This window comes from Cuculus canorus, chromosome 5 (genome assembly GCF_017976375.1).
Source record: "Cuculus canorus isolate bCucCan1 chromosome 5, bCucCan1.pri, whole genome shotgun sequence".
In the NCBI taxonomy this organism is placed as follows: Eukaryota; Metazoa; Chordata; class Aves; order Cuculiformes; family Cuculidae; genus Cuculus; species Cuculus canorus.
In genome coordinates this window covers 53,737,889-53,761,417 of record NC_071405.1, presented here as the reverse complement: position 1 = coordinate 53,761,417, position 23,529 = coordinate 53,737,889, and the positions used below count along the sequence as shown (strand labels likewise).

At 41.2% G+C, this 23,529-nt stretch overlaps 1 protein-coding gene across 3 annotated transcripts in view; it reads right to left on the bottom strand.

The window, feature by feature from the left end:
* GANC (glucosidase alpha, neutral C) overlaps window positions 1-23,528 on the bottom strand; it is a 31,558-nt gene extending 8,030 nt beyond the window's left edge. Inside the window, exons 1-19 of one of the 3 annotated variants that reach the window (XM_054067299.1) lie at window positions 23,452-23,527; window positions 21,071-21,133; window positions 19,694-19,802; window positions 18,125-18,207; window positions 17,369-17,551; window positions 16,459-16,507; window positions 14,989-15,055; window positions 13,529-13,625; window positions 12,772-12,952; window positions 11,768-11,921; window positions 10,333-10,568; window positions 7,600-7,726; window positions 6,570-6,649; window positions 5,582-5,725; window positions 4,049-4,145; window positions 3,576-3,677; window positions 2,876-3,119; window positions 1,466-1,530; window positions 337-413 (exon numbers count right to left, since the gene is read on the bottom strand). In XM_054067299.1, coding sequence (XP_053923274.1) covers window positions 337-413; window positions 1,466-1,530; window positions 2,876-3,119; window positions 3,576-3,677; window positions 4,049-4,145; window positions 5,582-5,725; window positions 6,570-6,649; window positions 7,600-7,726; window positions 10,333-10,568; window positions 11,768-11,921; window positions 12,772-12,952; window positions 13,529-13,625; window positions 14,989-15,055; window positions 16,459-16,507; window positions 17,369-17,551; window positions 18,125-18,207; window positions 19,694-19,802; window positions 21,071-21,133; window positions 23,452-23,462 — 2,169 coding nt within the window. In that variant the 5' untranslated portion in view covers window positions 23,463-23,527. Of the gene's footprint in view, window positions 1-330; window positions 414-1,465; window positions 1,531-2,875; window positions 3,120-3,575; window positions 3,678-4,048; window positions 4,146-5,581; window positions 5,726-6,569; window positions 6,650-7,599; window positions 7,727-10,332; window positions 10,569-11,767; window positions 11,922-12,771; window positions 12,953-13,528; window positions 13,626-14,988; window positions 15,056-16,458; window positions 16,508-17,368; window positions 17,552-18,079; window positions 18,208-19,693; window positions 19,803-21,070; window positions 21,134-23,451 lie in introns of those variants that run through there. The other 2 variants (XM_054067298.1, XR_008449976.1) reach the window with 2 other exon arrangements.
* Between the last annotated feature and the right edge of the window lies 1 nt (window position 23,529).

Sequence of the window (23,529 nt, the reverse complement as noted above, 5' to 3'; positions counted from 1 at the left end):
AGTTTAACCCAAAAAGAAATACATGAAAAAAAGGAACTGACAGTCTCTTGAAGGTGTTTTTTTGGTGTTCCATAAGAAGCAGCAAGCCTTGAGGGGAGTTTTAAATTACAGGAGACCTGAGACTTGTGCAGCAGCTCTTGGAAAAGCAAGAAAGTACATTTACTGTGAGCCAAGCATGTGAGGTATTAAGAGAAAGAAGGTTCATAAGGACATAATGGCTGGCCAGCTCTTGGCACATCAGCAGTGAACAGCAACTACAAGATGGGGAGCTGGAAAGTTACTGTATAAAATACTTCTCTGAAGTGAACAGCTGAGCAGCTTCATACTCATCCTCACCTCCTCTGATCCTGGAAGCAGAACACTCACTGCCTTGGCGTCTTGCTCTGTGACTGGATGCACCAACAAAGCATTTCCTAGAGAAAAACATAAATACGGCTGTGGTCCTCAAGACTGCATCTCATCAGAGCAGCAGCTTGTCAGCCTTCCGTAGCCATTTTGGAGGCTTGCTTAGGTTCACTCTCTACCGGAAAAAAGGCAAGTGTAGAGAGCTCATGGCTGCTTGTTCTTGTTCTGTTTTGGCACTGGGATGTAGCTGGGCTCCACTCTAGAGGCACTTCTGGGTCCCTCGTAGTCTGAGAAGTGGCTGCCTATTTGCTCTTTGAATGAGCAAAAAATTACTCTTTTCTAACCAAAAGACTGAAGACAGGAACTTCCTTGTAAAAAACTATCTGCTTAAGTTTATTGCACTGTAGATAGTTCTTCTTTACTGCTAAAAAAATAGATTAATGTATGTAGACTGTAAAGTTCGATAAACTTCTTCACTCCTTGCCCACTGGTGATGCAAGCTTAAATCCCAGAGCCGTCTGGAATGCCTCACTTCACCACTCTTAGCTTTGTTGCCATGTCCTACCTACCTTGGTCAGATTTCTGCATGAGAAGTGACTGTCCCTTCATTTGAAAGCCATTAGTAGGCACTCTTGAGCGCAGAGGTTACAAAAAAATTAAGAAATTCAACAGTCCCCTCACATTCTCTCTTTCTATATAGACTGAAAGTGATTTATACCCACACTCATCTCTTAAACTTAATTTCTGAGAAAATGGACTTTAGCAGCCAGCTGTATTGGAGAAAAAAAAAATCAGCTTTGGATGGTACCTGTTTGCTACTGTCATTTCTGAAGCAGACTGTGGTCTTAGCTGCTACAGTGAGCTTCGATATTTCAGGTCAAAATCAACCATGTTTTTTCCAAGTGTCTAGTGAGATCGAGCTCAGTTTTTGCACCTCATATGACCCCCATTTTCAAAGTGCTGTTAAAACCAAGTCCCTTAAAGAGGTCTCAAGTTCAATATTCAGTTACAATATAATTTTTAAAAGTCTCAGACAGAGTATTCATGGGGGGTTTTTTTGTCATGTGACACTCAAAAGTATTTAACTGCAATTCCAGAGAACACAAAGACACCTGCTTACCCAGCATGTACTCATTTTCCACACCAAAAGTTTCAATTTTCCCTGGAAACTCTACCCAGAGAGGCCTGTAGAAAGATAGATAGTAGGATTCAGTTAGTTTCTCCTCTCCCACCAGGCTGTTCAAGGCCTTCTGTCATTTCAGACTCCATTTTCTCCCTCTCTTTACAAGGTACAGCTATCAAGAACAGAAGATAGCGCAAGGTCTTCCTCTGTGCCTTAAAGTACCCCTTCTCCTGAAGTCACTGACGAGAGTTCCCAGTACAACACAGGTTAAGACACTCCAGTGTATCTCTGGTTTGGCCTCCTGTGCTTCACATTCTTCCCTCCTGCCTTCTTCCTTACAGACTTGCACAACACAAATACACTTTCCTTCTTGCAAAGGAGAGATGGATAAGACATTCTGTCATGGTCTACCAGTGATGCTGACAACCAATGAGATAGTCCCTGCCACAGAATCCTTCCTGTTCTCAGCAGCTCACTACTGTTTATATAGCATATCTCCTTCTGGTCAAGACCGAAAAACCTGCACCAAAGTTCATTTTCAGTCTTTCTAATGAAAGAGTAGAGCAATAACCACCTGGTTACATACCAGGAGTTGTATATATAAGTTTGAGCAATTATGACAATAATAGCTCATTTAGAGACAGGGTCCAAGATTCCTTACATAAAAAGCCTGGTTCACCTGCTCACTTATAGGCATCCACTTGTTCAACGCAGCCCTGCTGTTCATGTGCTTGTTAACGAACAAGACACATTTTCCACTCTGCTTGTCTCAGTAAGAAAAATACCATGCTTCCTTTCTAATTCTGTACCTACTGCAACAATTTAACATAACTGAAGTTTTATTTAATATTGTGAGCAGTGCATGTGTCAACATGAGCTTCATTTCAAGAATGACAGACAGCCACTGTCTATTCCAATGTATATAGTGGAGGCATCTACGCCTACACATGTGCAGACAGATGCTCGCGCTATGTCTGTAATGCAAATCATCTTCAAAACTCAATCCTTTTAAAAAAGACCTATATAGTTTTAAAACTCAGGAGGTGTTTTGTATTTGCATAAGAACAAAAGTAAAGGTACATGTGGTGCAAAAGATAGATCTAGGGCAATCTCAAAGATACAGCAATACCAGGGAGATTAGTACTTTGAAAACACGTTTAAAGACTGTGCAGTGTTTATTGAATTTGTGTGTTCCATGTATTTGGAAAAAAACTCAACTCTTCCTCTGAGAACCTTATCAAAGCTTGCAGAATGCGCAAGAATAGAATTTAGTAATTTTTATGTGTCTTTTCTTTTTAATATTTAAATTAGTAGTCACGTTAAGTTGTTAAGAGACAGTAACTTAACTTTCCTCCTCCACATAACTTCCTGAAGATAATGACTAAACCTCCTCACTTATGCTCTTACCTCATGACCGGTTCAGCCGCTGTGTGTGCCCGATAGAACAGTGTATATAAGTATGGCAGGAGGACGTAGCGCTCTCTAATGGCTTCCCTGATGATCTGGGTGTTCTTCTCCCCAAAGAGCCACGGTTCTCTCCGTTTGCTCTCCATGTTAGAATGACCTCTGAAGAAGGGCTGGTAGGCTCCAGCCTGATACCAGCGAACAAGTAATTCTGGTTCTGGATCTCCAATAAACCCTCCCACATCAGCTAGATATTGCGCAGACAAATAAAAATACACATTTTTGGAAATTATTCTGAAAAATGTGAAGTTCTCCTCTAATAAACATTCCAAGTGTATAATCCATTTCACAGTGTGCTCGCAGTTCTGCTCTTGGGCAGCTGCTTGTCCAAACAAGAGTAGAAAACTCATGTAACAAGTTATCCTTCAACCAAAATCTCAAGAGAGCTTTCGGAGGCTGAGTGAGTGCCTTCCCCAGTGAGAGAGGACTGTCACAGTAATACTACGGACCACCACCTGCTCCAGACAGTGGATACTAACACTACATAAGAGTTAGTGGAAAAATTATGGTGAGAGCCAGGTAATTGGCTTCTGAAACCAGATTAATTGGTGAAACTGCCTGGAAATGCACTGACTGTTGAGCTCTCCACCATCTATGTTGAAGTAATTTATGCACAGCGAGCAACTGGAGCTAAACACCTCACCTCCACAGAATGAAATCCCTGCCATGCTGATAGTAAGAAGCATTGGTATGGATATTTTCAAGTAACTCCACTCTGCGGTGTTGTCTCCAGTCCACACTGCCCCTGGAAAGACCCATTTTCAGCATTACACAGGAAGTTGAGCATATGCTTCAGCTTATGCTTGCAGTCAAGGAAAGAAGACAAGAATGGTCATGAACTACTAGTGAATTGTTTGTTGCAACGTTTTTTCTTTATACGTCCATGCTCTTGAAATACACAATAAAAGCAGGTAGTCCCTTGTCACAGGACACAAGTTGTTATTCTGCCTTTAGCTTGTACACACTCTGCCAGCTTCTCCTGATTTTTTTAATAACTCACACTCTTCTGAGCTCACCACGTCTTACAAATAAAGTTTCTGCCTCTCTAAACTCTACTACATACCAAACTTAATAGAACAAAGCAGTACGGAAGGTATCCAGCTTGTCTGTCCTTACCATACTTCTGTGATCCAGCGAAGAAAGATCGTGTGAGGACGAATGGTCTTTCTTTTCCTGAAGCACGTCTGATGAGTCCTTCTGCAGTTGCCATTTGCTGAAAATCATGAATATAAAAGTCAAGAAGACAAACTCCATAATTAGGATATTTGCTACACTGCCTGTTTAGCCCTTTCAAGGCAGGAAAATTAAGAAATCTGTTCCCAGAAATAATACTTATTATTAAAGCAAAACCTTCTTACTAGAATACACTTGAACAAAAAAAAAAATAGTATTGTGTACTCACAGCCAATGTAATTTACACTGTTACTGTAGAGAGGCACAGACATTGTCACATTTTCATGTGACCACACAGAATCACAGAATCACAGAATCACAAGGTTGGAAAGGACCCATTGGATCATCGAGTCCAACCATTCCTAACACTCCCTAAACCATGTCCCTAAGTACTTCATCCACCCGTTCCTTAAACACCTCCAGGGAAGGCGACTCGACCACCTCCCTGGGCAGCCTGTTCCAGTGCCCAATCACTCTTACTGTGAAGAATTTTTTCTGATATCCAACCTGAACCTCCCCTGACGGAGCTTCAGGCCATTCCCTCTAGTCCTGTCCCCTGTCACTCGGGAGAAGAGGCCAGCTCCCTCCTCTCCACAACCTCCTTTCAGGTAGTTGTAGAGAGTAATAAGGTCTCCCCTCAGCCTCCTCTTCTCCAGGCTAAACAACGCCAGCTCTCTCAGCCGCTCCTCATAAGACTTGTTCTCCAGCCCCCTCACCAGCTTTGTTGCTCTTCTCTGGACACGCTCCAGAGCCTCAACATCCTTCTTGTGGTGAGGGGCCCAGAACTGAACACAGTACTCGAGGTGCGGTCTCATCAGTGCTGAGTACAGAGGGAGAATAACCTCCCTGGACCTGCTGGTGACCCCATTTCTGATACAAGCCAAGATGCCGTTGGCCTTCTTGGCCACCTGGGCACACTGCTGGCTCATGTTCAGTCGGCTGTCAACCAGCACCCCCAGGTCCTTCTCTTCTGTGCAGCTCTCCAGCCATTCTTCCCCCAGTCTGTAGCGCTGCATAGGGTTGTTGTGCCCCAAGTGCAGGACCCGGCATTTGGTCTTGTTAAACCTCATCCCATTGGTCTCGGCCCAGCAGTCCAGCCTGTTCAGATCCCTTTGCAGAGCCTCCCTACCCTCCAGCAGGTCGACACTTCCTCCCAGCTTAGTGTCATCTGCAAACTTGCTAAGGGTGCACTCAATGCCTTCATCCAGGTCATCGATAAAGACATTGAACAGAGCTGGACCCAGTACTGAGCCCTGAGGAACTCCACTTGTGACTGGCCTCCAGCTGGAGTTAACTCCATTGACCACCACTCTCTGGGCCCGACCAATCACAGACTTGATTTCAAACACAGCAATATCCAGCCCAGCAGAGTTTCAGTCCTTGAAGGAGGTTGCAGAATACTTCTACTGTGTAAATTATCACATTAGACATACTCCATAAGAAAAACTGATAGTTTGTGTCTCCAGATACTCTTACCTGGTAGAATCCATAGAGGTTGTGTACTTCCCGATGCTCCCAGCTGTTGTAGTGCAGAGCATCTTTCTGCATTGTTAGTTCTGCCCCTTTGAAGACTGAGGGCTCATTCATGTCATTCCATACAAAGAGGATATTAGTGGATCCCTATGAAACAGGTTTGCAATTAGGACGTAACAGAGCCATTGCTGTGACTTAGTACGTTTATATCTAGTGAGTGTCAGACCAGTCTGGGGTATGAGTAGAAACAGCAGCAGCAAAGAAAGACATGGTAATTATGGTCCTGTAATGATGTGAAAGCTGCCAATTGTTCATCTCATCTCTTTTGGTGGCCCTTCTGGTCAGGGTGGTAGCCTGCAAGCCCCCTCGATTTCTGCTGTTCTTACAAAACTCAGTAGGTACTTACCATTCCTGCCTTCTGGTGAATAAAAAGAGGCAGGGAAAATCAGAGCAGGCCACAAGACAAAAACTGAAGACGAAGAGTAGCATGGGAAATATCTACTAAGCACATCTACTGGGGAATGGTTTCAACAAACCTACTGGGAAGCAGAACTTCACAGTCAGAGTGGGAACTGGAAGTGTTCAGCAGTGTTACCCAGACACTTTCAGCACTGGGCAGGAGCGCTGGAAGGAAGGCCAGGGTGAAGTGACCATGACCCACATCACTCCTTGTGTGCAATCATGGTAGTAAGAGCTGGAATTGAAGCAGCTGTATTAGGTAATGGGTTGCTAAAATGCCTACAGTTTGACTAACGTACTGCTGCAACTAAGTGAGCAGGTTCACTGGTGGCATATAGATTCCCATTTTTGTAGTGCAGACAAGTTCATGAAAAAAATTTTTCTGTGATACATCAGCTTATCAACATATTTTTCTCTGCATTACGATATACAGCTAGAAGAGCCACTAACTTGCTTAGCCAGTAGTTTATCTTCTCTTTTCCCCATTTTCAGGCTTTCTGGGATAAGTAGATCAGAGCAAGTAAATACACACCTTGTATGTTTTGAAGGCAAATTGATCTGCATACCATTTTCGCACTTCAGGATTGGTGAAATCCAAGTAGCAAGAGGAACCTGTGAATGTGGGAGATTTCAATTATTTACCTGATTTTTAGAGTATGCATACATTGTCTTCGCACCTGAATGCAGTGGCCTAAAGCTAGGATGTTTTACACAATGAGCAGTAATAATGTGGTCTATTGTTTCTATGACAAAAGCTCATAGACAAAAGCTCATATGACAAAAGCTCAAGAGCAAATTCCAGCTTGACTTGCAACTCAGTACACCTCTTGCTATGTTCTGCAGACCAGCACAGATAGATTCTGGAGGTCTGAAGCTCAGCACCAGTTAAGGATGACTGATAACTAGCAGACTGAACTATGTTCAGATGTGAACAGGAAGCCAGGGAAAGACAGCATCCCTGGTAATTAAAGCTCAATCAGGAAAGCATCACTGAGAAGCTGAATAACTATGTCCTGGCATGCTAGTAGAAGGTGTAATAGGTCCTTGATTTTTCCATACTTATTCCTTTGCCAGGATTGCGGGCTTTCTGTCTGGAAAGAAGAGGGACAAACTCCTTTGCCTCCCCACAATGAGATCTCCTCATGAAAAATAACATGTTAAATCAATGTATTATGATTGAATCAAAGACTTCAGTATCAAGGTTCACTTAATTTCATCCAGCCTAGATAAGCTGTGCTTACTGCAACAGACCAGACTGCATTTCTGCTACTCAAGACAAGTTGGGAAGAGGGATGGCTGTTATGATCAACAAATGCAACTTTTTTTACCTCTAGGCCCTGGGAGTACCTGCAGAGACAACAGACATAACAGAGGGAGTTGTACAACTGAGGCAATTAGAAATGACTGTACCAAAAAAACAACAAAGTATTTGAAATTATGAAGAATTACAAAAAATGCAAGGACTGTAAGAATTGAATTCAACTTCCATGGGTCTCAATTAAACTATTCTACAAATTTTTTGAAATTAACAGCTTGAAATATAGAGACGGATGGTTTTTTACCTGGCCAACAGATGCCCTCAAAATCTTTCCCATTTCTGTCTTTCACAAAATATCCCTTGTCTTTTGCCTGTGAATACAGGGTGTACATGGGATCAACCTTAATGTGGGGGTCTATAATGACGACAAGCTGCAGAATAAGAAAATAAAATGCACCATTAACATCAACTGTACTGAATAAAAGAGTAAGAGTTCACTTTTGATAAAAAAACATAACTATTTCACTTCAGGTAAAGAAGGTAATGTGTCACTAATTTTAGAAAGCAGTTACCAGTTCTTGTATAGACTGTGCTAGACTTATGTATAATAGTTGAATTAACAATGAGGACATGCAGTCATGCTTACCCTTCTGAAACAGGAAACACCTGTCACATACGGAGAGATGCTAGAGCTGAGTAAGACAACCCCATCTGCTGTCTGGATAACAAACAGTGCATTGAAGAAAAGGTGATAGAGGGACACTTTCTTCTGAGAGGTACACAGGCACCCATTTGCCAATCACGCCCACTCTCCAGAGACGTGAGCTGCCTACCATTGGCTCGTATCAGGGATGCCATCAAGAGTCTACCAAGACTTGTACAGCCCACTGACTACTGTCCACTGCTGTTGTTTCATGTGGGCATCAGTGATACAGCCAGGGGCAGTCTGAGGGGTATCAAGAGGGATTTACAGCAGCGATAAGGGATTCTGAAGTACAGGTACTTTTTTCATGAGTCCTCACTGTCAAAGGGATGGGGTTTGAAAAAGCCAGTCAAGTATGGCAAATCAACAAACGACTCCAGGACTGGTGCCACAGCCACGGGTTCAGCTAATTAGACCATCGGACTCGCTTTGAGAAACATGGAGACATGGTGGGATGGATCCTACCATTGGAGTGTTGTGATGGAGGGATACAGGCTTTTTAGGAAGGACAGCAAGGGAGATGGGGAGAGGGTGTTGCCCTCTATGTCAATCACCAGCTGGAGTGCATGGAGCTCCACCTGGGGATGGATGAGGAGCTGAAAGAGAGCCCATGGGTCAGGATTTAAAGGACGGCAGGGACAGGTGACATTATAATGGGGGTCTGCTACAGGCCAGGAAGAGAAAGCAGATGAGGCCCTCTATAGGCAGACGGACACAGCCTCGTGTACACAAGCCCTAGTCCTCATTAGGGGACTTCAACCACTCCAATATCTGTTGGAGGAACAACAAAACAGGGCACGAGCAATCCAGGAGGTTCCTTTAATGTATTGATGATAATTTCCTTCTCCAAGTGACAGAAGAGCCAACGAGGAGAGGTGCTATGCTGGACTTCGTTCTCACCAACAGGTAAGGGCTTGTGAGGAATGTGAAGCTCAGGGGAAGCCTTGGCTCCAGTGACCATGCAAGATCCTTACAAGCAGTGAGGAGGGTGTGCAGCAAATTCACTACTCTGGACTTCAAGTGAGCAGACTTTGACCTCTTCAGGAATGTGCTTGATAAGTACCATAGGATAAAGCCCTAGAGGGGAGAGGGGCCCAAAAACACTGACTAATATTCAAGGATCACCTCCTCCGAGCTCAGGAGTGATGCATCCCAACAAAGAGGAAGTTAGGGAAAAACAGCAGGAGGCCTGTTTGGACAAACAAGGAGCTCCTAGACAAACTTAACCACAAAAAGAAAGCCCACAGAGGGTGGAAGCAAGGGCAGGTAGCCTGGGAGGAATACAGAGAAATTGTCTGAGCAGCCAGGAATCAGGTTATGAAAGCTAAAGCCCTGACAATTAAATCTGGCCAAGAATGTCAAGGACAAGAAAAGGTTCTATAGGTATGTCAGTGATAAAAGGAAGACTAGGGAGAATGTGGGCCATCTGCAGAAGGTAACGTGAGGGACTGGGAGATTGAAGATCCACCCATTATAGGAGAGGAAACTTCCGTGTTCAGGTCTTTGCTTAAAATCATTTGCAGTAAGACATTTAAACATATCTTAACTTGCATAGCATACAGCAGCAACAGAAGTTTCTAACTTTTTTAAACATCCATATATTGTATTTTGCAGTTACTTTCTGCTGCTATTAACTGCCTTGCTGTAAAGCTGAGAAAGTACTATAGCTCCAACTAATTGATTATAAACCTTGAATGCTATTTCAACAGTCCCCCATTGACTGAGTTTTGGCAAAGATCAAGCATTAGGCAATTCTATAAGTTTTAAATATTAACTGTGTACATTTCAATGCCTCCATAATTTCAAGGAAAAGATTTTAGCTATAAAAGCAGAAATAAAGACTAACTACACTTACAGACTGCACATCCTACCAGGGCTTCACCAGAAAGAAAAAACATGTAGTTTATGGTAAGTAATTGTATCAAGATAAAGAACAAATCTCTGTTAGTATAAGCAGAAAATAAAAAGTATCATGAATGCAAAGAAAAGCTTAAAAGCAAGGATAGTAACTAGCGACTGTGAAAGCCCATGTGATGTAGAAAAATTTTCTACTATGCCAATCAAGGATAGCACTGTGCTGCTTCTGTAATATGGAGCTTCAGCTGGGTCAAACTTCGCCTCATGGTCAGTACAAAGTACAATAACAAAGTGTTATGAGGAAACAAATTAAACGAGACAGCTGGTACACAAGAAGCATCACCAGAGTGGAACACAGTTTAATTTACTCTGTGGTGGTCAAACTATTTCCATGGTCTGAAGTACCTTGGTTAAAACTAGATTAGGCAGCTTCACACTACAAAGAAGTATTTTCTTTCTTCCTGCTATATTATTTACCTTGCGTTTTTTCTTCCTGAGATGCTCTTGCATCTTTCTGGGGTTCTGGAATTTCTTTTTGTCCCAAGTAAAATACCTCTTGCCATCTGTGTGCTCTATGTCCAGCCATATCACATCATAAGGAATGTCATGTTCATCAAAGCCAGCATCTACTGCTTTGACATCTTGCTCATCCTCGTAATTCCAGCGGCACTGATGGTAGCCCAGAGAAAAAAGAGGGGGCAGTGCTTGAGTGCCTAGGGACAGTATACAAATGAAGTTAAACACTGTTAATGTCAGGATTTTATCTAGAGACTATAGAAAAGTCAATATGATTAATATGTATCTGTCTGGAGCTACGGAAAGCTTGCCTGAGACGAGTCAGAGCATGTTCTTCATATCAAAGCGGACTAACTCAAAATAACAAACAGTACAGTGGGCTCAACAGTCAGAAAAAGCAGAGGGCTATAATGGAACTTGCTGTTCCATGACACTGAAATGTTATTCCAGTAACTAACACAAATGTATTATTTTTTTCTAATGTAAAAATATTTTAGATTAGCAACTGTCATTGATGCAAACAATTAAATAGATTTTAATCAGTAGAATGCAATTCCAGTGACTGCTTGAATCTGAGTAGTGTAAAGAAGCCCATAGGTTCTGCAGTACAAGAAGAACCACGGACTTGCAATTGTTAAGAATTTTTAAAATCAGAAAACATGTATGTATGTATGCATATGGCAAAAGGGAGCTGGGAAACTTTCCCAAGTGCACGCTTCTGCTTGGAGAGATCCTCTTGCAATCTGGCTATTCCTATTCCTGTTCAGCTGAACCACATTCCCTCCATTGCATCTTCAGGCAGAAAACAATCATTGCTAGCACAATAAAAAACTACCAGGGATGTTCCTGTGCTTTTAATTCTCTTTGGCACATAAAGAATTTTGCTTTCATAAAATGTTAGTTCTCTTGCCTCCATATTTTCAGTCTCTTCCTGAGCCTCTTGCTTCTTTCCTTTTCCCACATCTGCCTGTTTTCTCTGCTCTCCACCCTAATGGACACACCGCACGGTTATCTATATCCTTTCCTTACTCTCCAGAACACATTATTCTGTAACTTCTGTCTTTTCTCATTATAAGGCAGTTCATCTTGATGGTGCTAGCAGTTCCAGCCCTGTGTTTCCTCTCTTCACCTAGGGGAGCAGTTTCAGACAGCAGTAACTATGCTAGCTTCTCAGTTAGGGCTAAGTTTGACAATCTGCAGATGCGAGGGAAAGCAAGGATATAGGCCTGTCTTCACAAAGTACCAGCCTTTGTTCTACAAACTGAAGTTTGGGAACAACTGCCTCCCTGGACACAATGGGCAAGGTAAATACTAACCCACTTTTGGGTACAGCATGTTCCTTCGAGAATCTCCCAGGTGAATGTGCCATACTAACTCCAATTTTGTAGGCTACTACCTGTCAGTTGTGCAAACTGCTTGAAGACATCAAATGCAGTGGGTCCCATCAGCAGGAAAACATCAATGATCCCACTTTCTGACATCCAGCGCACATCAGTGAGAGGCACTGCTCTCTGCTTAGCAGTCTCTGCAGCAGATCTGGATGACATGTGCTTTGAAGGAAACCAGAGCAAAACTGAAAATCTTTCTCTATCAAACTCCTATTCGATGATGGAGTAAAGATGGAAACCCACAGAGTTCATTAACATACACTTGGCATGTATTAGGAATACACACTGAATAGTTCTTATATATCCTTCTCCAATCCTTAACTTTGCAGGCTGCTTATAGAAAATACAGAGTTAATGAGGAAAAATAGGTAATAAGGAACAAAAGTAATTGAAGACTATGCATTTTCTGTAGGATCTTTGAGTTATATCTCCAGTTATACTGTGAATAAAAAACAAAATTAATTATTTTAACCATGTAATGAAGAGCTGGAATAAAGTAAGATTTGTTTCACTGCTTCAATTCTAACAACATTTATATATTTCTGTTTCAAGAGTTGAGTTGATTTCCTGAACGTTTTATGTTTCTTGAAGATCAGTTACATTCCACAGAAGAACAAGCCTGCTAAGCAGGCAATTCCAAGAATTTAAAAACTCAGAAAAATTCCTCAAAGTCAAGAGATTGTCAAGATTTTTGACCTCCCTTTTTTCTGTGTGCTACATCCACCCATGTAGATTTTTTTCTGAAGCAACATTACATATTTCTTCTCTGTCTTCTCCTGTAGATCTGTTAAGATACAAATCCTATAGCTTGACTCTTGAATAGAGCAATCTCCTTGTTCTTCTCAGTAGTTTAATACAACAAATTTAGCAGTACGGAGGACAAGACAAAGAGACTGACAATTCTGCATTAGGAGGCAAAAAATAAATCGCCAATAATGTCATGTTTCTGTTCACCTTGACCTGCAGTGTTTTCTTTCCTAATTAAATTCTGAGGAAAGTGAGCAACTCTCACCTCAGCTACTGCCTTTGTATTAATATCCACCAGAGTTTCTGAAGAGTTCAGCCAGAAGATCCCTGAAGTTCTGTTAGGCTTGTGTGCTAAGAGAAGGGGCACTGAACCATAAATGCCTATTTTGTCATGTATCTTGTGGCCGAAGATATCCAAATTATAAAGCCGGTAGGCATCACCATCACTAGGACAAACAAACAAATGTGTTTGTTATACGTAAGCATCCTGCACTAACCCAAATTTAGCATTATTGACATTCCACTAAACTCAGTGAACAACCTGTATTATAGTCCTTTGTTTAGCATCCAGAGTTGAAATGTGGACAGCCTGAATTACTGCTTCTTTGCTTCGGTCCTAGCTATCTGAATCAATCAGCATTTTTGTTGTCAGTGAGACTGCTCCTCATTTGCTCTAAGTCCTAAAATATGAATTCTGAACTCTCCCACTGTCCCATGAAGTTGCTCTTTTAGGAGTTCTGCTTAAACATGAGCAATTTTGCAACTCTGAATAAAAAACCCCACAAGGAAAATTGAGTAAGAACAGAAAGGGTCATTTATGAAATTGCAGAGTAGAAAGGGAAAGCAGGACAACTTACTCCACATGGACAGGAGCTGTGACTCAGTTTACTGTATCATAACTAAAACATACACTATATAACACACACATCTCAAACTGTTGTCTACATGAAATTATTAAGACAATGTTATAACTCTCCTCTATAAAAATGATCCTGCCTTCACAAGGAATCTGCCACCTTTACCTGGTGTTTTTGAGAAGAAGTCCTTCTGTGTGTTGTGGTATGCCATAAACATGGTCAAATCCATGTAGAGAGAAGTCCACGCCTACAGAACTAGGACCTGTGGGAATAACATTAAAAGACAGAGTTCCATTCTCAGGCTTAGCTGAAATCAACAGAGCAGAGCAACCTAACTGGAAAAAAAAATTAAAAAAGCAGGTTTTAATAATTAGCTCTTTCATAGTTGCTTTCAACTTCACTTTCATTATTATTTATGTACTATGGAAGCAATGTTTTAAATAGATTTTATTGTATTTATTCTGGTTTTGATCTGCTTAAGAAGATAATATTAATCATTTCAATAGAAAAACCACCATGTCATAGTGGGTCACTTCTTTATTCTGTAGCGGAACTGTTTAAAGTCACCTCCTGTTTCTATCCTGGTACCTACAAGCCAAGCTTTCCAGCACAGTGGTACAGCAGAGTTGCCTGTTCTCTACTGTTCTTCTCTTCAGCCTCAGCCAGGGGGGTAGCATGCATGAGAGCCTCTGTCAGTGATATCATCTTGTCACACTACTGAATCCAGGGCAACTTTTGGCAGGTGACCAGAGATCCTGTAGACTGACAAGCAGTGGCTTCAGGATCAGAACCTGACCATATGGAGTTTATTCCTCCAACAGAGAGAAGGAGAAAAAAATATGATGCTGGCCTAATACATCAGATACAGCATGAACAACAAGCGTAACAGCTTCCTGACCCTCTGTGTCTCGACTGGGAACTGAAGAAGCTCTTGTCAGCAAAAGGAAGTTCTTTCAGACTTCTGCTCCCTACTGCAGCTGCTGGGTAGTGTTGGTTGCTATAAAAGTTTGCATGATAGTGGTAATGAACAAAGTTAACCAACTCAAACAATGTAGAATACAATTGAAAAGACAGCAGATGGTCATAAATTGTGGTAATTAATAATATAAATTGTGCTTGAGCTACTGCACTACAGGCTTCTACAACTTTCATCTAATCGCTTAAGACTGTTCAGTATTTCTTTTTGTGGTCCCTCACTTAAAAAGTTTCTATGTGATAATTATAAATGTTTAGATATCATGGATTCTGATATGTTGTGAGAATAAGCTATAAATGAAATCAATGTTATGTGCTGATACTAAAAAAAAAAAGAAAATCAATAGAAAATAATGCATTAGATACCAGTCAGACAACATAGATAGGATGATGCTATGCCACAAATGGCACACAGTGAGCTAACAAAATAGTCTTATTTAATGTGTTCCCTCCTAACCAGAAATCTAATGAATATTTCCAGTACTTTTGTCAAATTTGTTACCTGCCACTGGTACCGATAGTCAAGTTAAAAGAAGAAGCAAAGACACTGATAAACATTAAACAGCTAAATGAAAAGCAGACAGAAACATGAATGAACGCAGCTATGTATGAAGCAGCAAGGCTGTTTTCGGAACTAGACTCAGACTTACCATGAGCTTTGATGTCTAAGAAACTGCCAAATTTCTCTTGCCAGAGACCTAGATCCTCTTGTTTCTCCTGCATTAACAGAAATAGCTAAGCCCAGCAAACGCAACTGCTCCTACCATGTATTTCTAAGAAACAATATGTTTATTCATATGAGATTTGCACATGGTTAAGGGCTTCTTTTGACAAATATGGTTAATATAAATTAATCCAAAATACAATTCATATCCTGCTGCAGGAATTTACACTGAAGAATTGACTAGCAGAGTGCTAGTGGAGCGCACGTACTCCACTAGAGCATAAAATTAATACCTGAGATCTTGGATAGAATCATGGAATGACAGAATAGCTCAGCTTGGAAGGGACTTCAGAAGATCATCTAGACTAACCTTTCATGGAAAACAGAGCCTAGATCAGATTACGAAACACCCTGTCCAACTGCATCTTGAAAAACTCCAATGAAAGGGACTTACTACATCCCTGGGGAAGTTGTTCCAGTGAATGATTGTTCTCACTATTAAAAATATTTTTATTCTGGATGATGAACACGACTATGAAATGCAAAGATTGCACGGATGGACCCAAACAGGAAAACCAACCCATTCTCCTAAACAGTAAGGGTCAGACAGCAAAAAAGTCTCCAGATACTCCAGTCCTGCGTGTGTAACATACTTTTAGATTTCTTCAAATTTTGAGCCTTGTGTCCTGCCATTCATTACCCTGAAAATTTCCAGATTTTGCAGCATCTTTATTGGTTTTCTTTTCTACTTTCACCCCAGAATAAGCAGACATGGCCTCTTGCAGCTGTATGACTCCTCCAAATGAAACATGCTCCCTGTCAGAACTCAGAGCTCAGATAAAAGTACGCTGAAGGCAGCATGGCTCCTGCCATTTTTAACAGGCTGTTGGGGCAGAGCCATCTACTCTACAGGAGGCTGAAATTATATCATAGTCATAATTCAGCCTCCTGAGAAAAGTAGTATGTGCCTTTATGCACTGCCAGGACCTGGCCTTTTTGCGTACCTCTTAATCTTACTTCTGTATTAAGTATGAATGCATATAGAGGCATATTTTTTGACTGTTATAAACCAGGTCTTTTGAAATTCTCTAAGCAATGAACAGGGAATTTGAAAATGACCAAATATTACCATAAAACTCCCTTTTATACACCTATTCCAAATTAAATGAGAACAAAATAGAAAGAAATTAAGCATAAAAAGGCCACAGAAAAAAACATTTTGAGCTAGATCTACCAGACTGATGACTCCTGTAGCCTTGGCAAAACACAAAAACCTTTATTTAACTATGAATTTGTGAAATATCTCAATATGAAATACCAGGTCATTTTTTAATTTCACTGTAAAGTGCTTAAACTATGTAAAGTTACCATCAGAAGAAATGAACATGTGATTCTAATTAATCAGTTCTCTTTTCGCCAAAATATTCATGCTGGAATTGCAGTAAGCATAATTTACCTTAGAGCAATCACTTGCTGCCTCCTCCTTGCTTTCTGCTGTAGGTTTTCTAGTGTAAACAAATACACAGAAATAATCAGTTTATTGTTAACATAAGGAAGAATTTCAAACAGAAAATTCATACAGAATTATGCATTACCTTATACGTTATATAAAAGTTTTAGTGTTTGACTGTTCTGAAAATTGCTGTCATAGTTCAGAACCCTAACGGGCAAATCATTTAAGTATTCGATGTCTTAAAATAACCTTCACTCCATATTTGAGTTAGGTTGACTTCTTAGCCTTTCACATTTATCTCTATCTGCATCAGCATTTTACCCACCAAGAAGATCCTCAGTTCTTTATTATTATCTGTTAAAGGCTCTCTGTTAAGTAAAGTTTTTGAAATAATACTCTTGATGAGAGATGCTTGTTATGCTCTTCCTTCTTCTACTTGTGACGTGTTCTGTACTGTGGTTTCTCACCCTTGCAGCACTTTGCAGTGGGATTGAGCTGTTAAATTTTGCAGCCTTCTGTCACATTTTAAATTAAACAAAACTTACTTCAAGAGTTCAGATGGTGAATAAAAGTCATAAAAGGAGACAAAGCTAATAACCTCATCATACCACCATCACTCATTCCCAAGAAGGACAGGGGTACCAGGATACTGCAGTGTTTTACAGAATTGGCCATTAAATGAGGTTAGCAGTTTGCACACGGCTGTTGCAAGGGATTAAAACAGTCTGCAGTTAATTGATCTAGAATTTCTTTGCTAAAACTTCACTGTTCTACTTAGTGCTATGAAGTAAAAGAGAAGACAGATTTCAATGCATAAAAGCCTCTATCACAGAAATTGAATTCTGTAGAACTGTTTTATTTTCACCTACAGTACAAGCAGTACTTTCTATGATGCGATGAATAGATACTGTACCTATCACTGGGACGTGGTTGTAGGTGCTCAAAATATAACAACCCATTGGAATTCATGCTCAGAAGAGTCTCACCCTTGGACTGTAGCTCAACATGGAAGGGGTTTGCTGTGACTTGAAGTCTGTAGTCCTCATTAAGACTTGACAGCACCAAAATACCTGCCTCCTTCTGGGATATAAAGAGTCTGGCAAATGAAAAGCAAAACCAGCTTTATATCAATCAGCAGCACATGAAATTTGCCGCAATTAAATTATGAATTGAAACAAATGTTGGGCTGACAATATCCGCATACATTATAAAAAACCTCACGGCTAATGTTGAGGTGAAGAACCCCAGAAATACTGTGTTCAGGTTTCCACTGCACAGTACAACAGGTGGCTACAGAACTGCCATGAAAATTATCCAGAGTTTGCATTCCTTTCACATTAACAGGTAATGCCTTAGGTAAAAATGATGCATCATAACAATCAGGCTATTTTCTGGGTCAAAAGCCTCAATTTTCTTAGGCATATGACAAAACCTTCTCCTTTGTATTTGACATGAATTTTTTAAAGTAAATTAACCACATGCATTTTTATTTTCTCATCTTGTAGCAACTTTGTATTGTAGAGAGACATCTGTAGTGTAGTACAAATGAGGTAGAATGGAAAACACTCTTGCAAATGAAGCTGTATAAGTTACTAAGGTGCTAAACCACATTCCCATCATTTACCTCTGTGTGGTAGGTTCCTTTATAAGAACATCGGGAACTTTGTACCTTGCTCTGAGAGGAGCTGCCTCATCAATTTTAAGCCTGAAAATATTGCCTTCTATTTCACAAATTTCTACTTGCAGAAGAACCTGTGAGCAAACAAACAGATGAACTGCTACTGATAACAAATGCAAACTTACGTTTCAAGTCAACATCAAGTCAACATCAAGTCAACATCAAGTCAACATTTACTGTGTGGAAAAAGACAACCCTGCTTTCTGATTTAATGTTCTTCAGCATTGCTGAGCAACAATCAGCATCCATCTGAATTTACACCAGCTAACTCTAGTTCCCTGCTTTGGAGAAGTAACTCTTTTTAAGTGGACTCTATCTTCAAGTCTGTCAAGTCTAGCATTTTGAAGCTTTGCCCAGGAGCAGCATGGAAAATGGGGGTAGTATAGACTACTCTCAAAGTCTGTACGCTTTCACTGTTGTGATGTCAATGTCAGAGTGGGATACTACTGAGATACTACTTTTTGCAAAAATTACAGTACTCTGTGTTAACTAATATTCACAGTGGTGCTGCTGACATTGACAAATCATGTCAGAAAGACACCTAAAGAAAATGAACAATACTGCCCTACCAACTGTAACTTGCTATTTTACAGTTCAGGGAACTAGGAAGTCACTCTGTTCTAGCTCATACAACTGATTCTTCCATGGAAGAAAAATAAGGCATTTTGTATGAGGTAGAACAGAGTGATTGCCATAATGCAGATTTTTACTTTTTTTTCTTTTCTTAATCTCTCCTCCCGTGGGTCACAAAACTGGCTGAAGAATTTTGGCCTGATATCTTTCTCCTTTACCCGGAAGCCAATCAGCCCTGCCCCCTTCAAAGGCATGAAAAAATGAAAGAGCCATAAAACCAGAGGGAGAGCAGGCAAGAGAGAAAATATTTACTTGGAGTTCCGGATCCTGCTGTCTAGAAAATATTTTACATTATGCCATCCTCGCATTAATCCCTGAAAAGTCTAGGAAGCCACAGAGCTTTCATAGTCTTTCATCTACCTTAAAATCTAGACAAAACATGTGGTTCTTTTTCTGTGCTGACTGCAAAGAAGGTCAGGATTAACAAGAGAGTCAGAAAATATATTTATGCAGACTAGCTACATAGTGTGATGCTTAGAGAAATAAATACACTCTTCCTGACTGTCGTTTTAAATGCAAAGGCTTCTTTTTCCCCAAAACCTGCCTTTGAGCAAACAAAGGAATATAAAGGTATGGTCAGGATGTGCTGGAAAATAGGCCTTCTTATTCCACTACAGAAAAAGAATTTATTATTTTGGAATAGTGGAGAAAACTCTGACTTAAAAAGACTTTTTTTTCAGAAATGAAGAGTTCTAGTTAGATTTTCATAAAGGTGTTAAAGACTTTTTTAAAGTTCCTTAAAATGTCTGTTCTCCTTGCACAGTCCCAATAAGTAGTGACCAGCAAGGACATCCTCAGGCTGATACTTTGCATTATTTCTTAAATATCTATCACAGAAGAATCTCAAAACCTGCAATATTATCAGACGTGTTGATAATACTAATCGCTCTTTCTGCAAGCATCCTCTTACACTAGGTGGGATCTCACCTTATTCTTCTCATGAATAATTTGGAATTTGACACTCTCATCGCTTAATGTGACAGAATCCAACAATGCTCGATACAAGGATTTTCCAGGATGTAGAAGTTTGTGACGCCTGTCAAGATAGAAAATTATTTTTGGTCTCTGTAATTCTTGTGGTTTATATTACACAGAGGGAGATAATATTGTTAGAAATGCTTACTTAATAGTTTAGTCTTGAATTTTTTCAAATACAGTTATTATCAATGCTTCAAGCCAAGGAGAAAAAGAAGGAATATATTTCTGAGCACACATACAAGTTTATGAAAGATGTTAGAGGGGTTTGGTCACCCACTACCACCCTTTTTTTGTTTTTTTAAACAATAATAGTCTTACTTCAAGTATCCAACTAAATTCTCAGTTGTTCAGTTATATTCTTTCTTCTTCCCATGACTGTGGAAATTTCAGCCACATAATCTGTTTTTCACTTTCTGTCATGTGCCTTGGTCTGCTGTCCCCCATTGAACAGCTTCTACATTCTGTGGTGATCAAGTAGCATATGATTGCAATTTGTAACCTTCTGAATACACACCGAAGAAATTGTTTTTCAACAAGCCTACAGACTAGAGAGTTTTGACTACAGATTTTGGCCCTGATGATGTTATTAGGACAGAGGCCTTGAAATAGAGGCTCTTTCAACTGTTTGTAGAATGCTCCTTGCTGATCCCAGGTTTTATGAACTCTTTGAAGGCAAGTGTCTTGGAGGCTACCATAAAGGGAAGCTTCCTCTAGTAAACTGACTTTGTTTCCTTGCAAACAGATATTGCAAAAAATGTGACCAATCAAATAAAGGATTTCTTTTAAGCCAATGCTTGCCAACATGTGGCAACCTACTCCTGAGAAATCAGACGTGGCAAGTTAAAATGGCAATAGGCTAAAAAGGGCTGGCATGAAAAGAGGAAGGAGTCTTGCTCCCACTGTCAAAACGTTATTTGAGGTTTTCTGAACAGAATTTCCTTCAGAACAGAAATGAATATCTGAAATCATAAGCCAACATATCAGCAGCTCATTTGTATAACACCGGGTAATCATTCCTTTCACTCAGGCAGATATTCACACCAAGAAAACAACATGTGTCTGAGTGCATCTCTCACTAAAATATTGCTGGGGCTTTGCCAGATAAGAAGACAAACTCTTTTGAATTTTAACAGAGAGGTTTTGTATGTAAGATTTCACCTGTTAAAAAATGCTGATTATTGCTTTCTGACAGGTGAGTGGAATGCTCACTTTGAAAGATAAACCCTGAAAATGGCAGACTTACTGTGATTAAAAATCAACGTGTAACTATTTCCTGTAGGTTTTAATATTACTAGTTGTAGCACCCCCCTCAATTTTTCTCTTTACCTGTAAAAACCAATCTGATTGCATTCCTTAAAGGTGCTTTTATCCACAGCTTCATCTTGGACACTAGAAGAGCAGATAACAAAAATATTTAAATGCATTCACCAAACATTTGCTGAATGATCATATGATGGAAGTCCTCCTCAAGAGGGGTAAGGATTAAAGAGGGTGCAGACAACTGTGGTAACATAAAATGCATTGGACTTTGAACTGCTGTGTTTGGATATGGGAAGAATTTCTTACACATTTAGTTCCATGCTAAACCATTTCATTTTAAACTTAAATTTTGGCAAACAACTGAATCTGTGACTAACAGAGCTGAACTCATGACTGAATTCTTGGAGATTTGCATTTAGAAACCAGATGTGCCTCTGCAGTCCTTATAGTCAGCTATCATGTTCCAGTAGCAAGAACGGAGAAAGGAGCAGGACTGGCAGAAAAGGAGAAACCCGGTATTCTTTTATTTCTGCAGTGGGACCGATGAGGGAGAGAGACTTCTGATGGCCCTGCTAACAGCTCTATGTTTTCTCTAGGCTTGAAGCAACTTTTAGATCTACTAGATAACAGTAAATTCTTGGCTTGCCTGAAAAATGGACTGCCGATAGTGCCTATCATTAAAATACTTCACAAAACATGAGGAGTTAAGACATACACAGCAGAGAATAAGGTATTAATACTGGCAGACAAAGAGCTGATACTTACAAAATACTTATTAATTATATGCACGCGATATATATAATGCAGATGGCAGCCGTGAAGGCTCATCCACAATCGGGATTGGAACTGGATGATCTTTAAGGTCCCTTCCAACCCTAACCATTCTATGATTCTATGATTACAGGGAACTAGATATAGACGCGTATTATTATTAGAGACCTGGGAGTGACTACACATTCATAGAATGACAGAATGACAGAATAGTCTGGGTGGAAGGGACCTTAAAGATCATCCAGTTCCAACCCCACTGCCATAGGCAGGGACATGTCCCACTAGATCAGGCTGTCCAAGGCCCTGTCCAACGTGACCTTGAACACCTCCAAGGATGGGGCATCCACAACTTCCCTGGGCAACCTGTGCCAGTTTCTCACCACTCTCATGTTCAAGAAATTCCTCCTTATGTCTAGTCTAAACCTGCCCCTCTCTAGTTTACACCCATTGCCCCTAGTCCTATCACTACAGGCCTTTGTAAACAGCCTCTCTTCAGCCTTCTTGTAGCCCTCTTCAGGTACTGGAAGGTCGCTATAAGGTCTCCTCGGAGCCTTCTCTTCTCCAGGCTGAACAACCCCAACCCTCTCAGCCTGTCCTTGTAGAGAAGGTGCTCCAGCCACCTAATCATCCTTGTAGCCCTCCTCTGGACCCACTCCAACAGCTCCATACCCTTCTTATGCTAAGGATCCCAGAACTGGACACAATACTCCAGATGAGGTCTTCTCACAAGAGAGGAAGAGAGGGGCAGAATCCCCTCCCTCAACCTGCTGGCCGCGCTGCTTTTGATGCAGCCCAGGAAACGGTTGGCCTTCTGGGCTCACATTGCCAGCTCATGTTGAGCTTCTCATCAATCAGCACCCCCAAGTTCAGGCAATTTAACCCTTCACATTTTTGCCTGAAGATACCCATACACTTTGGGTTTTCGCTCCTGTTCCCCGGGACCCTACAGCCATATTTTCGTAGAATCATATAGAATCATAGAATCATGAGGTTGGAAAAGACCTCTTAGATCATCAAGTCCAACCATTCCTATCTGCCACTAAACCATGTCCCTGAGTCTATCCATCTTTTAAATACCTCCAGGGATGGGGACTCAACCACCTCTGTGGGCAGCCTGTGCCAGTGCCTGATGACTCTTACTGTGAAATTTTTTTTTCTGATGTCCAGTCTGAACCTCCCCTGGTGGAGCTTGAGGCCACTCCCCCTTGTCCTGTCCTCTGTCACTTGGGGGAAGAGGCCAGCACCCACTCCTACAGCCTCCTTTCAGGTAGTTGTAGAGAGTAATAAGATCTCCCCTCAGCCTCCTCTCCTCCAGGCTAAACAACCCCAGCTCTCTCAGCCACTCCTCATAAGACTTGTTCTCCAGCCCCCTCGCCAGCTTCGTTGCTCTTCTCTGGACACGCTCCAGAGCCTCAACATCCTTCTTGTAGCGAGGAGCCCAGAACTGAACACAGTACTCGAGGTGCCGAGTACGGGGCAGAATAACCTTCCCGGTCCTGCTGGCCACGCCGTTTCTGACACAAGCCAAGATGTCACTGGCCTTCTTGGCCACCTGGGCACACTGCTGGCTCATGTCCACTATATCACCCAGCGCCCTCCCCGCCCGCCGTGACACCCACCACAGCCCCCTCTCCCCTCGGGAAGCCCCGGCGGCGGCCGTGACGCTACGGCGCTACCTGGGCTCCATGTCGCTCGGTCCCCGGGTCCCGGGTGGGCGGTGCCAGAGCGGCGCAGCCCGGCCCCGCCTCCCCGCG